Source organism: Mustela putorius, unplaced genomic scaffold (assembly GCF_011764305.1).
Source record: "Mustela putorius furo isolate JIRA1106 unplaced genomic scaffold, ASM1176430v1.1 tig00537350_pilon_pilon_pilon, whole genome shotgun sequence".
Taxonomy (NCBI): Eukaryota; Metazoa; Chordata; class Mammalia; order Carnivora; family Mustelidae; genus Mustela; species Mustela putorius.
In genome coordinates, this window is record NW_025422471.1 from 7,354,783 (window position 1) to 7,371,951 (window position 17,169).

General features: G+C 42.6%; 1 protein-coding gene and 1 non-coding gene across 17 annotated transcripts in view; both read right to left on the reverse strand.

The window, feature by feature from the left end:
• CAST (calpastatin) overlaps positions 1-17,169 on the reverse strand; it is a 113,921-nt gene that overhangs the window by 25,726 nt on the left and 71,026 nt on the right. For 9 of the 16 annotated variants that reach the window (XM_045074400.1, XM_004769937.3, XM_004769936.3 and 6 more), the window contains 11 exons: positions 14,759-14,827; positions 12,751-12,849; positions 11,027-11,107; positions 10,404-10,442; positions 9,660-9,752; positions 9,410-9,502; positions 8,202-8,306; positions 6,108-6,191; positions 5,583-5,630; positions 4,384-4,479; positions 2,190-2,285 (listed from right to left, as the gene is read on the reverse strand). In XM_045074400.1, the coding sequence (XP_044930335.1) occupies positions 2,190-2,285; positions 4,384-4,479; positions 5,583-5,630; positions 6,108-6,191; positions 8,202-8,306; positions 9,410-9,502; positions 9,660-9,752; positions 10,404-10,442; positions 11,027-11,107; positions 12,751-12,849; positions 14,759-14,827 (903 nt within the window). The remainder of the gene's footprint in view (positions 1-2,189; positions 2,286-4,383; positions 4,480-5,582; positions 5,631-6,107; positions 6,192-8,201; positions 8,307-9,409; positions 9,503-9,659; positions 9,753-10,403; positions 10,443-11,026; positions 11,108-12,750; positions 12,850-14,758; positions 14,828-17,169) is intronic. The other 7 variants (XM_004769938.3, XM_013044501.2, XM_004769933.3 and 4 more) reach the window with 4 other exon arrangements.
• Positions 11,670-11,774, reverse strand: LOC123390466. Its single transcript, XR_006605055.1, has one exon. It is a non-coding gene; the product is annotated as a U6 spliceosomal RNA (small nuclear RNA).

Sequence of the window (17,169 nt, forward strand, 5' to 3'; positions counted from 1 at the left end):
GCTCTCTGCTCGGCAGGGAACCTGCTTCCCTCTCTCTCTCTGCCTCCTGTGAACTCTGTCAAATAAATGAATAAAATCTTTTTAAAAAAATAAATATACCAAACAGAGGTAGCAAGGCTAGGAAACATAGCAGTCTTAAGAATGAAGCAATCTGGAAACAGGACTAAGGGCTGAAACTTCAATTTCTGTAGTATTTCATGCTGTCAAATTCACAACTAGAACTCGCATTTCTGGATTTCAATAAACTTTCTTCTTACACAAACAAGAGACACACGGGGTACACACGCATTCATCTCCTTCTCCTGCTCTTTGCTTCCTTTTGCTCACTAATCCTCAAGCCCTTGTTGCGTCCTCTGACATTTGTCACACTCCGTGGCTACTCATTCTGGCACCCACGGCTGTCACAATTCCAGAAATGCCAACTAACTTCAGGGACGGTAATCTCAGCGACCATGGTCTCCAGAGCAGACGGAGCAGATGCCCAGAAAAGATGGTCAGAAAATGGAAAAGCAGAGCCCTTTCCTGTGCACTAAACATCCAGTGCTTGATGCCTGGAGTCAGGCTCAAAAGGGCAAGGAAGGGACCCTTGGAGGTCCTGGCTGGCACCTGGGGCACAAGAGGTGGAGGACGCTCACTTAGGTCACAGAGTTCTGCTCTGGAATTTTGGCTATTGTCTTTTTGATTCCACTCACCACCTCTGTTCTTACTTTCCTCACAAGCTCATCCCACATTCTCCTCTCTTTTCCTAGTCTTCACCACCGTGGCCTGGGTCTTCGTTCCCACAATGTCCAAGTTCTGGAGCGTACCCAGAGATCTCAAAAAAGAAGTCGTATCCTATGGAAGGCAAGAGGGAGACCCTGACCTTTGAGGGGATTTTCCCTTGGCACCAAGAATGTCCCTGGTGGGAAGAAGCCACTCAGGGCACTCAGGGCACGGGTCCCACAATCTCTTCACCCCGTTTTCTCGAACAACTAGATGCACTAAACCCAACTGCACCAAACGCTTTACCCCTCTGTGCTGGCCTGTCCTTGGCTCACTGTTCTCCTCAGGAAAACAGTGCTATTCCAGTTTCTTAGTGTGATCATTCCCTCCTTTCTGTATTTCCCAATTCCTCCTGAGGGCGGGTCCCTTTGGCCAAGTTCCTCCTGCCCTTTTTCCATACAAGAAAGATCAAAATGTACTGTTAAAGGCTTGCTATCTGGCCACATCCACACTAGATGCTCAAGGAATTAAGAGCAGGAGCCCAGGCTCTGAAAAGTTAAGTGGATTGTTCAAGATCAACTCAAAGCTTCATTTCCCTCACCTGTAACAGACAGATATCAGAACGGGGCTTCTAATATCCTTGTGAAAGTTTAATGAGAAGATATGCGCCTGGGTGGCTCAGTGGGTTAAAGCCTCTGCCTTTGGCTCAGGTCATGATGTCAGGGTCCTGGGATCAAGCCCTGCATCGGGCTCTCTGCTCAGCGGGGAGCCTGCTCCCCTCGCCCCCTTCTCTGCCTGCCTCTCTGTCTGCTTGTGATCTCTGTCAAATAAATAAAATCTGAAAGAAAAAAAAAAAGATAGCATCAAGCATCTACAACCAGTTAACTCTCCAGAGTGGAGGTGCACTAAGTCTGTAGTAAGAAAGCCCAGAGCCATCAGCTGTTACTCTGAGTCCGATTCTACCTGCTAACACAAAACCCACTGAGATCAAAAGGAAAGACACAACTACTTAATTACTATACTTCACACAAAAGTTAGGGCATTCGAGAGAGGCAGGTCAAGAAGAAAAACGGGAAGGAATTGAGTGAACCTCCCTTCAGGTGAGAGTTGGGGGAAGTCCTGCTGGGTCCTGTGCGGATTATCCCACCGGAGAGAGCAGGAGGCCATTCGTGAAGCTTCAAACACGCTTGCAGGATATGGGAAAGTGAAAAAGCGTGATTATCCACAATAACCACAATAAAGGCAGCAGAAAGCCTTTCAGAAGGTGAACGGAAAAACACCACTTGCAGCAGTTTAATTAAAAATTTAAATCGAGCCTGAATTTGTCACACACCATGAAGCCACGAGAACAGGAGATACTAGAGCTCTCTAAGATTTCCCTATTTTGCTAGAATCAAATAGCCTGATGGTAATACACAGCAGCGAGCGCACAGGAGGACAAACACTGTGCTCTCAAGACTTCGCCCTGTGTCCAGGGGATCACTCACCAAGGTGGGTTGCTTGGGCGGCGCCGACTGTATACTACACAGGGAAGTCCGAGACACGGCCTCGCTCACAGGAGTTAGGGCAGCAGGCTGAGAGTCCTGCGGAGAGAAGGAAGCCCAATGAAGGGTTTCTAGAAATGCCTGGTCAGTGGACTGAACAAGAACAGAAAAACAATAGGCTCTCCTACGTGACAGGCTGTGAGCCTGAGTTTCTTAAATGCTGAAGGACTGCTGAATACTGAATCATCAAGGTGTGTTAAAACTCTTCTACCATTATTTCAACTTGGTTTTACCTTTTACCTTTGGTAGGTTACTGAACCTCTCTGAGACTCAGTTTCCACATCTGCAAAATGAGAACAAGGATAGTACCTACATCTCAAGGGTCAACGTGAGGCTTTCAATGAGATAAAACATACCCAGTGCTTTGCATACTACGTAGGAACACTGTAAGCGCAACAAAATCCGCAACTATGATAATGCATATTATTTTTATATAATATATATCATATGCCAATTATGTAACATAACGTTTTTATAAATGCATCATTTTTATATATTTAAGGGCACCTTATCAATTGTAAGTAGGTATGTACAAATGCAAGGGAGTAAGACTATCCCAGGGGTTCTCAAAGTATGTTCCCCGGACCAGCAACAACCAGGGATCTTATTACAAATGCAAATTCTTGGGCCCCCACCCCAACTACTATGGAAATTCTGGAGGTGAGGCCCAGCAATCTGTGTTTTATCAAACCCTCAGGTGATCTTGGTACGAAAATCTGAGAACCACTGTGCTATCTTATTTTATCACAGGAGTTCAATTTCAGACAAACTGGTTTTAATCCAGACACTTACAAAAGCTTATCCTATATGTAGGGCGCTCAGTAGATGCTCTTTCTTCTTTCAAAGAACTTACTATTGACTATTTTACTATCTACCATTTACTATTTTTTAGTAAATATATTTAGTATTTTTTAAATATTATTTTTAAAATATATTTAAATATATTTATATTAAATTATATTTATATTAAATTATATTAAATACATTTAAATATACAAATATATATAAATATGTAAATATAAAAAATAGTATTTTTAAACATTATTGAGTACTTTTTAGTAAATATAAATTTACTAAATTTACTATTTACTATTACTATTAGTAGGTAGACATGTCAGAGGGGAAGACCTAGACAGGTAAACCCTGCCTGTGATAAATAACTTAGCAGGGATATATAATGAACAACAGAGCCCCGGGTGTGGTGTATTCTGTAGGAACGTCTGGAAGAGAGGTAACCTTTGGGGAGGGAAGAGGAGGAGACAAAGGCTATTTTGAGAAGAGCTTTAAAGGCATGACTGACATTTTAGATGACCCCAAATTAGGAGGGAAGATTATTCCACACAGGAGGACCCCATGAGAAAAGCCAAGGACTCACACACACAATTATTGTCACAGTTTAGTAATGGAAGGATACACCTTGGTAGGGACGGAAGCTGAGGCCAGAGCACATTAAGCAGGGACTTTTATTCTGTGGGCAATGGGGAGCTTCCGAGGACTGGAGCAGGGGAATGATGTGGCTACTAACATGCTTGCTTGGGAAGCACTAACTTTAGGGGCATAGGAGAGGGACTGAAATGAGACTGTTGACAGAGGCCCCTGCCACCACGAGGTGAATGCTGATGACAACTTGAACTAGGTCAGTGTCTGGAGGAGGAACAGAAAGGAAAGCAGGCGTGTGAACGCTTTCCTGAAGGGATTATTATAGGACTCCCATTGTAAGAATATCAGGGTCCGTTTGGGAAAAGAAAGAACATCTAGAAAAAGCCAAGATGAAAACTGCCTGCAGGGACGCCTGGATGGCTCCATGGGTGGAACATCTGCCTCCGGCTCAGGTCCTGTTCCCAGGGTCCTGGGATCGACTCCTGCATCAGGCTCCTCGCTCAGTGGAGATCCTGCTTCTCTCTCTGCCTGCCGCTCCCCCTGCTTCTTCTCTCTCTCCATCTCCCTTTCTCTCTGACCAGTAAATAAATAAAATCTTTTATAAAAGAAAAGAAAACTGCCTATAAAAGAGATGGCACAAACGTTCTCCATCAACTCCTTCATGCTAAAATCATTTGGGCCTCACATTTTTCAGATTATAGACAAGTCTTTTTTTTAAAAACCACAGAATTAGAGACATGTATTTTTAGAAACATACTTCTGTTTTTTCAGATGGCTTAGATCGTTTTCCTTTACTTTTAGGCTGGTTAAAATCTTCTGAAAGTTCATCAATGAGTTCTGATTCACTCAGGGGCTGTAATATAAGAAACATTACATTATGAAGGGACTACTTTTTTTTGTTAAAAACAAGGTTTTCAAAGAATTTTTTTGTTAACACACATTAGGCCATACTTTGGGATCTAAAACCAAAATTTGGGGGATATTTTTAAAATTTAAAATGTAAGCTAAAAGTCATGCTATACCTAAAGAATACTGGACACCCGAGTATCACAGAAGTGTTTATGATTCATTTAGTCCAAAGTTTTCCTGATCTTTCAATTTCCGAAGGATTCTGTTCAAATAAAACTGCCTATTCTTTCCGATGAAGATCTGTATTAGTTTCCTTCTTAGGTAATTTTTTTTTAAACTATTTCCTAGTGACTTCCTTCTGACCAGCTCAGAAAACATGGGTCATATACTCCTTTCCTAAGACTGTCTGGGAACTGGGCAGGAAAGTTCTCCTATCCCTAGTTCCTTCAGATAAAATTCATTTAGAGCATGTGGGAATTTTGACTGCTACCAGTCATCTATAACAGAACTGTTGTGACTGAAAAGCCATGCCTCTGTGTTGGACAGCCTGAGTTCTGGGTCCTGGCTTTGCTCTTTTCTAGCTGTGTAACCTTGGACTGTTCAAGATGGCTCTGTTTCCTCACATGTAAAATGAGAATGATAAGGGTGCCTTTTGCATTCAGTGAGGACCCAACAAGGTAACACATTGACAGGCATCCTGTGCAATGTCAGCCACGTCATAAGTGATTGATAAATGTTGCTGCTTATTTTTATCTTAACTGGCAACTATATGGCTTAAGGGAAGGCAGAGTAGAATCATTAGAGTAGCTGATGTCATGATGCCAAACCTGAACCATCCTGACCTCAGCTCCCAACATCCAGCGAATATCACCTAGAAACCCACAACATCCTAGTCATCATTCATGAGGAGAATCATCATTAGAATATGTGTAAAGGAATCAGAGATATGAGCCAAGGGTCACCATCACAAGTTCCCCTTTCTTCAATACTAGGTTGGCATTCGAGTCTCCATAGGGAAATTCTGTCAAAATTATCACAACTCATCCACTCATACTCATATCACAACTCAGTTTTGTTTTTTGATTATTGGAAGAATCATTTCCTAACCTTGGATTTTTCTTCATGCTCTGGCAATAGTGGTTTTCCATCTTTATCCTGAAAATAAAATAGAAAATTCACTGAAAATGAAATAAAACACTCTTTTCATGGCCTGTTAAGTTTGTTTTTAAGGAAGGATATGAGAAGAGAATTTTTTTTTTCTTCTATTTGAGTGATCTGGTTTTGGGTGAATTTCTTCTATTCGAGTGAAAAAAATTCTCAGGGTTCTTTTTTTTTCTTATCAAGGATCAGAATAAAGAGTTGAACTATTTAAAAAAAAAAAAAAAAGAAATCTCTGTTCTCCAACCCAGGGGAAGAGGTAGATCTCATTCCTACAATTGTTTTCATTTTCTGGAGACAGGGGTTCATAATCCTGGGTATTTCTAAAAGGGAGAAACTTCCCACATATAAGCACATATGAGAATTGAAACATTTTCCATCATGTATTTGTGTGTATTTTTTCAAAGAAAAATTACAGAAATGGTTAGTCCACCACCCTCACTTTAAACCAAGACCAACAACAATAAAATGTACCGTGGCTGGTTTTAATCTGTACTCTGATGGGACGGTTTCCTCATCTTCACCACACTTCTTTAGTTTCTCTTCTTTGGCTTTTGCCTGATCAAAATGGAGGCGGGGAATAAAACACAGAACAGTTTGGTAAGGCAGATAAGAAGATATCACTTCACGTACTTCATGAGTGATGCAGTGAAAACTGTACCAGATTCCAGTGTGTCTATGTGCTTTGTCGACTGGCGAGCACAAGACCGTGCTAAGTGCTGGCTGTGAAGGTGAATCAGGTATCATTATAGATACCGATTTTCTGTTAGGATATAAGAATGGTGAGTAGGCATGGATGCCTTCTCTGAAGCATCACACAGCTTTTCCAAGGAGACCATCTAGTGTGGAATGTACTGGAATGGCTCTGGACTCCTATGGGATATGCAACTTAACGAGGCTTATCAAAACACCACACTATCCGGGAAGTAATACATTCACTACTGGGGCTAAAAATTAAACCTAAGAATTCACAGGACTGGAAGATCTTAGGAATTATTTATACTTTGTACATAATTAAAAAGGAAAACTAGTGGAAAATAGCAGCAAAGAATGTGGAAACTAGTAGAAAGAACAATTCATTCAGTTAAAATTTTAGCTGACTGCGGTGGAGGTCTTCTAGAGGAAATCTAGTACATTTATATGCATACCCAAAACTACTCACCCCAGCTGCTTAAGAAGTCATTTCTATGTAACATTTTTTACTTTTATTGATCTGATTTTAGTTGCTCTAAGATTCTGTCCTGAGATTTAACGTTATACCTTCCCACCCCAAATTACTGTCTTACTAAATCTCACCAATTACGAGTAAAAAGCCTGAAGCAAAAGGGCAAGGGGCTCACTGTCCTGGAGCTCTCTGGGGGCAGAACAGCACAATTCCACCTGGTCTGACACCCCCACCCCACCCTAGGGTTTGGCCAGGACCACCCTCTCCCTGAGACATCTGGTCTAGGCGGCTGCTCTAATTAGGTGTCTTGCATTAGGTGTCTTGCATAGGAAAGTTCCCCTTCTTTTCAATACATTACTTGGTCTTGGAGGACAAGGACTGCTTCCCCCGCTCCCTTGTGTTCGCCTTCACAAAGCTTGTCGTGCCACACTGCGCCCGGTAAGCCCTCAAAGAAAGCTGAAGATAGAAACTGGCCCATTTTGGACCAGAGGAGTCCTAGACTCAGGGAGAGTTGCCGGGAGTCGTGAGACTCACCTTCCTCAGTGGTTCAGAACAGGAAGTGACAGCAGAGGCAGCAGCATTGTGACAGCAACACCTGCCAGTGCCCCTCCCTGCGCTGATAGGCTGGTGCTCCTCAGGGTCCCCTGGACTAGATTTCCATGTCCCCCAACTCCACTGCCTCGTTGGCAATGCCCACGGACAACTCCCTCTTTTCCCTCCTCTTCCATCCCAGATGACTCAGTTGAAAAACTCTTTACAAACTGTAATTTAATGTCAGAACGCTTCTCACCAAATATAAACTTGCTTTGGCTCAGAAGACTTGTTAAGATGTTGAAGTGTGGTGGGATAAATACCACCCCGGCATCACACTCGGCGCACACAGGAACTCCAGTTATAGAGTTAATTGTTGCTTGATTTCATTCTAATTTGAGACATGATTTTCCACATTTTTCTCCATAGTTATAAAAAGAAGGCTCTCTCCGTCCCATCGACAGCATTCTCCCTCCTTCCTTACGAAGAGAAGCACCTGGCACCCTTCTGAAAATATGAATTTCCACATCCCCAAGGGCAGACAAACTTATTCTCCACCAGGCCCCTGCCTCCATGTTATCTCGGTTCATCAGGTGTCACTGAAGCAGTGGCAGAGGGGACTAGCATCCACTTTAAGTATTAAAAGTCTAGATGGTTTATAAGACATACTCTCAACGACCCTTCTTGGTTGCTAACTACCTAGGAACAAAGATCTGAGTTAACCAGACTCTGAAAGTAAGACAGAATGAAGAGCAGTTGGTCTTTTATCTCCAATAAAGAAAAGCTGTGTGAGAATTCTAAACACGCACACCGCATTTAGTTTCATAACCTGCAGACTGACAAGCTCTATACACCAACTCCAAGGTCAGTACCTCATCGACTTCCTTAATGGAGCGGAGGTCGAGCTCGGGTTCTGGCTTCCGGCTGCCCAGCGACGCTGAAAGAGCCTCCAGTGCTTCGTCACTCATTGCGTCCTGCTGAAAAGGAAAAGTTCTGTGCATTAGAAAAGAGAACATCTCCTCAGCCTGAACCATCCGTCCACTACTTTGTGAAACCCCAATTTCAAATGTAGGAGCCGTGGATAAGGGAAGGACTTTCGGAAGGCAATGTTATCTGAAACCCAGCGGGAGAGAGAAAGAGAAGAGAATTACCAGTGAGAGAAACTAGGACTGAGACACTTCTGGAGTGCCTTACAGGGCGTGTACCCTCACAGGCACACTTCACCCCTTAGTTATCAAGCTATAACTATGATAATATTACTATGAAATACTTGTATCAAAAGAAAAGCTGTAAGAAGTCAACTTTCACTTTTCTGGTATTCTTTTTTTTTTTTTTTTTAACGTGTCTCTAAAAATAATTTCAGCAACCCTGTCCCTTAGCAAACTAGCTAAGCCCAGGAAGCTGGGAAACCCGGAGTGGTCCCCGCAGCCTTCTCTGAAGGCACAATGGCTGATGGCTGTGGGAACTCCCACTCTCAGGGTGTGGTGCTGTCAGGGCTGTGCTGAGCCCACCAGATAAAAATAAACTGTCCCCTGCAGGAACGGAGAGACAGAGCAGATCCAACAGACACTGCCCCCCTTCAGGTCTGTGCTGTCAGCAGACAGAGCCCGCTTTCTCACCCAGCCTAGAGCTGCAGGACCGACGTGCCAGCTTCATGACAATTAAGTGATCATGGTTCAGAGAAGTGAACAGAAGCAGCTAGGAAAATGTCCCACTGGTGACCCACAGGTCAAACACCATTTAAAAAGTCACTGAAGATTTACATCCTGAGAGTACCATTTTTGGGGGGTCTTGTCTTCCTATGTTTTTTTTTTTAATGGTGAGAGACTCTTGTTTCACAACCAAGAGAAGTGTGTTGCCATCGTGAACAGCACTTGTAGAAACACAGAAGGCCTGCCTGGAGATAATCCACAGAACCCTGACCAGGCCCACTGGTCCACACAGACCAGAAGAGAAAAAGATGCTCCGCATCATGAACAATGCTCTGGGGGGATTATCCTGAATCAGCTCCTTCAGCCTCAGAAAAGCAAGTGCTGTCAGACGGACCGTGGTTACTTTCTAAGAAATCATTATTTAATACCTCCTCTGCCTTTCTTTTTTTCTCTTGGGATGAAGCAGCACTTTTGATTGCCGTGGCTTGTTGAGCTTTTAAAACCTCTTCTCCTGCGGATTTCTGAAAGGCAAAGCACAAATGGTTAGACTTAGAGGTAAAAGAAGAGTCACTGTAAAAACCAGGACTACAAAGAAGTTGTCTGAAAATGTGACATGCCTTCTCAGAAGCTCCTCCACCCCTTTTCCTGCCCCCCCCCCAATTATTTTGAAAACAATACCTCTTCCTTTGCTTTCTTTCCACCAGGGGTAGGAGCACTGCAGGTGAAGTCAGACGACAAAGCGTCTATGGCATCGTTGGGCCCCATGGGTTTCTAAATGATGTGGGACACATGACAGTCATTCCAGTTAAGGACCACAATACAAACTCAGCAAATGAAGAAGGACTTGGCATTCCTTTGCTACCAAATGAGGTACGTTATCCAGTAACTTAGATGAAAGCCTGTGTTGGAAGGGAATGGCTGCTCACGCATTCTAGTTTCCCATTTCCAACTCTTTTAAATGGATTCCATGTTAGGATATTTTCATCTGTTTTTCTTAACATTTATTTTGCCCCACAACTTTCTTGGCTCCATTCTTCCCTTCAGAAAAACTCCACAGGAAACCACGAGCACTGACACAACCCCATGCCCATCTCTTCCTCGGAACAGATGAAAACTTAATCTGATTTGGAGATGAGCCACAGACACAATATAGAGAATCGATGCTCCATCCCCCAAGTAAAGATTTTTTTTCAAGATTTATTTATTTGAGAGAGAGGGAGAGCGAACTCAAGTGAGGGGAGGGGCAGACGCCCTGCTGAGCAAGGGCCTGACGTGGGGCTCGATCTCATAACCCTGAGATCATTACTTGAGCTGAAACCAAGAGTCGGATACTTAACTGACTGAGCCACCCAGGTGTCCCCCACAACTAAAGATTTTTAAAAAGGTTAACTTGGATCTTAGAAGACATTTATGTAAACTCACCGAGGAGTCTGGAGGAGGCTCTGTGATACCTTCTTTTTTCTGAAACAAACATTAATTTGATCATGTGGAGAGCCCAAAATTAATTTTTACAACAGGCAAAATGCACTGCTCAGTGAGCATTATGGGTTGAACTGTGTCTTCCCAAGTCATGTTGTTGAAGTCCTAAATCCCTAGCACTCCAGCATGTGACTATATTGGGAGACTGGGCCTTTAGAGAGGTCATCAAGGTTAAACGAGAACATTAGGATGGGCACTAATTCCATAGGCCTGTTGTCCTTACCGAAGTGGGGAAACATGGACCCAGAGATGCTGAGGAAAGATGGCCTATGCACCGACCAAGGAGGGAGGCCTCAGCTCCTTCCCTCACACCCAGGCTGCCCACACCCACTCCAGTCTTCTAGGCTCCATGACTGTAAGAAGATGTATTTCTATGTTGCAATCCACCCAGCCTGTGGACTGAGCTATGGCAGCCCTAGCAAACAGATACACTGGCAGTCCTTGTAGTTATTTCACAAGCCCCACCATATTTTCTAAATTTAAAAAAACGTGAATATATTGATGGGATAATGATTATGTTCCAAAAAGCACACAGTAAAGTAAAAGTAAATGATTATTTAACTTACTGCCAAAAGTTCCCTGTATTTTGGAGGAAGTGTAACTTCTCTTTTACCTAATTCCTCTATGTAGGTAGAAGTCATTGGATCCTGCAATAAAAACCACACACAGGGATATTATGTAATTAATTAGTTGAGAATGTTATATGCATATTCTATATTACTGTTTCTGTTAGTAATTTATGGAGCTACAGAAATGAAATTAAGCCATTAAAAAGCCAATGCTTTACACAACACTGAAATTCTCAGTTTATACAACACTTTATTTAATCAGCTTAACCCATATGTGATACTAGAAAATATTCAAGCCACTATATTAAATTTGAGTCATATTAAAACATATTTTATTTTAAAAAGTTTTTCATTGTTTATTTACCAATACATGCAATGTTACAGTTAATAATACATTTCTCTATAACCTAATATCCAAGTCTTTCAGATGTAATTTCTAAGAGAAAAAGAATCAGATAATGTATCCTGTTTAACTGGCTACAATCTCATCCACCTTCCTTGTCAGCCAGAGAAAGTCCCCATCTGGAACTTTATTATAGCTATGGACTTAAAACTGAGCACACTGTAAAACAGTTATTCCCTATACAGGCATCCACAAACAACATAGAGCATTACTTTGCCTTTTTTTTTTTTTAATTGAAAAAGTACAGAATGCTTTACTAATTTGGGTGTCATCCTTACAGAGGGGTCATGCTAAACTTCTCTGTATCATTCCATTTTTAGCATATGGGCTGCTACTAAGCACTACTTTGCATCCTTTCAAATGTTAAACAAATGGCATCATATTCTAGATATTCTGTGTTTTTATTCAAAATTATGTTTCTGTTATGTATCCATGTTGATACATGTATAATTCATTTTAACCACTATAAAGTGTTCCACTATATTATGCTGTCTGCTGTTGACCAAAATCCTTTCTGAATGTTCCATCTGCTCTTGTAACTCCTGGAACACATGGGCAAGACCCCCTCCAGGGAAACTCTCTCGAGGTGAACTGCCAACGAAGGGTAATAAGCACATCTTCAATACCCACGAGCCCCACACGAGTTGTCAGACTTCCACACTTGGGCCAATCTGAGGAGTAGGCAATGCTCTCTCCGTATCTTAGTATCATTTCTCTACTTATGAGAGAATTTCACTGCCTTATTAGCCAAACAAGTTTTCTTCTGCTTTTCTAGTGGGTTGTCTTTTTCATTTAAAAATTCTTCATAAATTCTAGAAACAAACCCTTTGTCACTTCTGTTGCAAGTATTTTCCTCCAGTCTATGGCATGTCTTTTTAATCTTTTTAATATCAAGGGATGTGTAATCTTTTCGCTTTTTAGGAGTTAGGAATGGAGATGAGCGGAGGGTGGTAAATTTCTGGAAGTCAAAATAAGTTCAAGTCATCGAATGGGAAGTCTCTGAAAATCAAAAGAAGTTCAGGTCCAATAAACTTAAATCTCAAGGTCAAAAAAATCTTTGTGACCTGAGAAGGTGATTCCCAGCGTCAGTCACAACATGGACAATCAGTCCATGTTTGCTGAATCAATGTTAAAAGTAGAGCTACCATAGAACAAACCATTTCTATTCCCAGCACTTTTAGTTGGCATTGACAGCGACACTGTCCTACTTCTCTCCATGCAACAGAACATTAGGTATCCTTTGGTGCCACATGGCCATGAACTTACTTGCTTTTCTACCCAATAAGTATGAATCTTTACAGAAATCAAAATCACGTACTGAAATTTCAGGTCCAGTGTACACTGTGTTATCTTCTTCAGTTTCTGCAGGTTCTCCTAGGGTGTCTACTAAGTCATCCAAAGCAGCATCCATGTCTGACTAGAAAAGAAAGAAGGTATTTAAATGCTATTTGCAATATATATTTCACTTCTGATGTTTTAACTAAAAAAAAAAAAAAAGAAGAAAAGAAATCAAAACAAAAAAACAAAAAAACCCAAAACAACAACAAAAAAAAGAAAACAACAAAAAAAGAAGAAACCAAAAACAAAAAAATAAAAAACCCAGAAACAATAAAACGAACATTCTGTTCAGAAAAACACCAAATATGAAAGGTTCTTCAAACATCAAAATAGTTAAAAATTTGGTCTCTGATTGACTTTATTACATAAGGTCCTAGAGTACACATTCTAGGTTGGAAGAACAGAAAGCCATGTTCAGGTAAGAATCATAACTTCAGGGGTACCTGGGTGGCTCATTCGGTTGGGTGTCTGACTCTTGGTTTTGGCTCTGGACTCGATCTCAGGGTTATAGGATTCAGCCCTGTGTAAGGCTCCACCCTGGGCAGGAAGCCTGCTTAAGATTCTCTCTCCCCTGGGGAGCCTAAGTGGTTCAGTGGGTTAAAGCTTCTGTCTTCAGTGTGGGTCATGATTCCAGGGTCCTGGGATCAAGCCCCGCATCAGGGTCTCTGCTTAGCAGGGAATGTGCTTCCTCTTCTTGCTCTCTCTCCCTGCCTCTCTGCCTACTTGTGATCTCTGTCTATCAAATAAATAAATCTTAAAAAAAAAAAAAAAGATTCTCCCTCTGCCCTTCAGCCCCTTAAAAATTAAAAAATCACAACGTCAGTAAGTCTAATGGCATTAACTACATGAACAAATGGATAGTTTGTTAAAGCTGCCAGTCCAGTGTAATAACAGTTAAAAACAAAATAACAAAACAAACAACAACAAAAAGAATAGCGTAATAGTATGTTACTGTATGCAATAGGAAAAATGGCTTGATATTTATTGCTTATCAGCAGTTTTTCAGAGTTTCATATTGACAAAGAACTCTAACAAAATCTCTATACAGCTCCTCTTCCAAACAGAGTATTTAAAAAATGGATGGCCTGTGTTCTTTCATTCATTTGTGGGTTTTTTATTCACTTGCTTGCCTGAGGATGTTTACAAAGCAAATTATGCAAAACGGATGTTAAGCTTACAAGAAGTGACAATTTACTCTGCTGATATGTGCTTTAATCAGTATAATGAATGAAAGAGTGCCTCCATCCTATCTGAGGTTAAAAATGATTCAGTGTGAACAGTATGCTGTATTTAAAAGAGAAAACAAGAATTCTGGGAAAGACCCTTTATTTACTTTGCTTAACTCAGATTAAAAAATGATTAATTTTTTTTCCCCTTCAACCACCATATTCCCACTACAATTTAAGGAATTCCCCTGATCATGTCATATAATTTGGGACCTCTTAGCTTTAGACCAATTCACTTGGGAATTTCAGAATGAAGAAGTGCCTTATACTCTTTAGGGACACCTCTGGTTAAAGAAGTCAAATTTCCAAGAGAGAAACTGAAATGTAAACTTCATAGGATGTAATCGAGTTCTCAGAAGAGAGGGTTAGAATATAAAATGCTACAAACATACCCCCCCCATCACACTTTCAGCTTATAGCAATAATTCATTAGAAAGGTCTTTTTTTTAATAGATTTTATTTATTTCACAGACAGAGATCACAAGTAGGCAGAGAGGCAGGTAGAGAGAGAGGAGGAAGCAGGCTCCCTGCTGAGCAGAGAGCCCGATGCGGGGCTCAATCCCAGGACCCTTGGGTCATGACCTGAGCTGAAGGCAGAGGCTTTAATCCACCGAGCCACCCAGGTGCCCCCATTAGAAAGGTCTTTAAGTAAATCCCACCTCACATGGTTTTCCCTTGAAAAAAAAAAATCAGATCAAGAACAACTATAGAGACCCTGAATAAATAAGTGTCTTATGTAGAAACACACTGCTATCTTCCTACCTTCCCAGATGGTTTACTCGGCTTGGATTCAACTGGTACAGCTGACGTTGACGATTTCTTTTCTTTTTTCTGGTGGGGTTTTAGAAAGAAATAAAAAATCCTCACATATCTTCATTCAATAATTTAACAAATTCAAATCAAATTATTAAATAATTCAATAAAATTCAAAGGATCAGTAGCGTCGAACATATACTGAACACCTGCTCCATGACAGGTTAACACGTTGTATGCATTCTCTCCTCAATCAGAGCAGTGTAAATAACATTAATTTCATTTACTGATGTGGAGAGCAAGACTCAGAGAGGTTAAGTAATTTTTCTCAGGTCACACAGTAAAGGAGAGACCAAGGTTTGAATCCAGAACTGCTATCTCTTTCCTCCCGGCTCCTGGTTGCCCTCCAGGAGCCCACAGTCAGCCTGCAGCACTCAGGACTTTTTTCTCCAAATGGCCACTTCCCCATTGCTCTTTCAGTCTGTGCCTGCACACAGTGAGACCTCCACACTCCTGGCTTTAGCATTTCATCAGGCACTCCTTTCTTCATCTCCCTACAAAGAATTTCCTTCCCAGCACTGTTGCAGTTGCTCTTTCAAACACTGCTAATAACCCTCTGATCTGCAATCTCCATGCTTCCCCCAGACAGAATCGTCTCTCACGGCAGCTGCGGCCAAGGGCATCCCAGCCCTCCCCTGGCATCTGTGCCATCCGGTCTCTGCCACCTCTTCTGCTTTGCCCCCAACCCTACCCACTGTACATGTTTCTGCCCTGTGCTTGGGGTCTTAAGCAAAATCATCCTCTGGGGCCAGGGCTGAATGCTTGCAGGGACTGGTGGGAACTAGATGGGTGAAGAGGTCGGATTGAAGACAGCAGGACACCATTGCACTTGGATGTCTCTGGAATGCAGGCAGCAGAACATGGGGGGTGGAGAACCCACCAGCTCCCATGCACTGGCTGCATGAGCCCTCAGGCAGCTCAACCTCTTCTGTAGCTCAGGACCATCACGCATGACATGCACGATCTATCTTGGGGCCTTGTGAGGACTGGAGAAACCCATCTACTGAGTATGAGAGCCGGTACTCCGCAATGTGTTAAGCACCACCTAGGTACATGTTGTATGATTCAGTGCTAACTAAGTGATGACTGCAATTATCAAGAACACCATGGGGGCCAGAGGGTGAGAGGCTGAGTCTGGGCAACCGAATCCACTTCCAGGATTCAACCATAACCCTATGCAGATACTCCTTCCTATCTGTTCCTTCTCTCCCAACCTCCTTCTGCTCACACTCTCCATTCTCCTGGAGTTCAAAACCACATTCGTTTCAACTGCCTCGCTACACATCTCTCCCCAACATTCCAAATCAGCCTGTCCAAACTCAGACCGCTTTTCATGCTCAACCTCTTGACTCTGTCCACCGGTCAGTGGTAACTGGGGACCAGCTCACAATTTAGGAAGGCATTCACTCTCAGCATCGGAGCAGGTCTTGGGCTTGCAGGAACCTGACAGAGCCCTCCACTCCTTTGCCTCACCTTAGGGTTACCTACCCTCGTTCATGCAGACCCTGAAGCCCCAGATTATCTCAGAGTTGACGTTACCACTGCCTACCGCAGGCTATCATTTTCTAAAACTGGAAGATTCTCCCTTGGCAATGCCTCCTACATTCTACATTCCCACTACCTCATTCTATCTCAGTGCTAAGTTACACTAAATTAGGACTCCTCAGGACCAGGGCAGCGGTCCGTGGCCAGCTTTCTGGTCTCTGCTCCCATTCCATCCATCCACTGCGGTTGCCCAATCCTATAGCTGGGTGCACTCCCATCATTCGTCTGTTCTTGAACCTTCGACACTGAATAGCTACCACCCCTGTAAGCTGCTCTCAGCATTCCCCAGCTGTGCCGGGACCCGTCTTTCTGGTCTTACAGTCCCACTGCTCACCTCCCTGGTGCCCCACCCACAGTGGAATGCACTTTGTACCCAGAACACACCTCACACTTTTCCACTCCGATGCATTTGCAAGCCCGCAATTCTAGTCATCCTTAATGCCCAACTCAAATTGATCTACTCAGAGTCCCGTGGATGCCTGCAAACTCACAGAATCCCTCCCTCGGGTCCTCAACCCAAGAACTCCTTGTAGGGGCCTGTCTTAAACTGCGCCGGAATGCAGTCCCCGGGGATTCAGTCTTCTTCCTGCCCTTGCACAAGCTAGCCTGCAGCTAGGGTGTCCTGTGGTCACACCACAGTGCTTTAAACACAGTACATACCCCTCACTCTCCAAAAGGAAGGTCTGACCAATCCTATTTTATGGGGGACAAATCAGAGGCAAAGGAAAGGGAAATGCTTTGCCCCAAGTCAGTGGGCGCCAGACTTCCACCGAAGTCTCTTATTTTACTATTTAGCTTTCAGCTTTTCCTTGGCT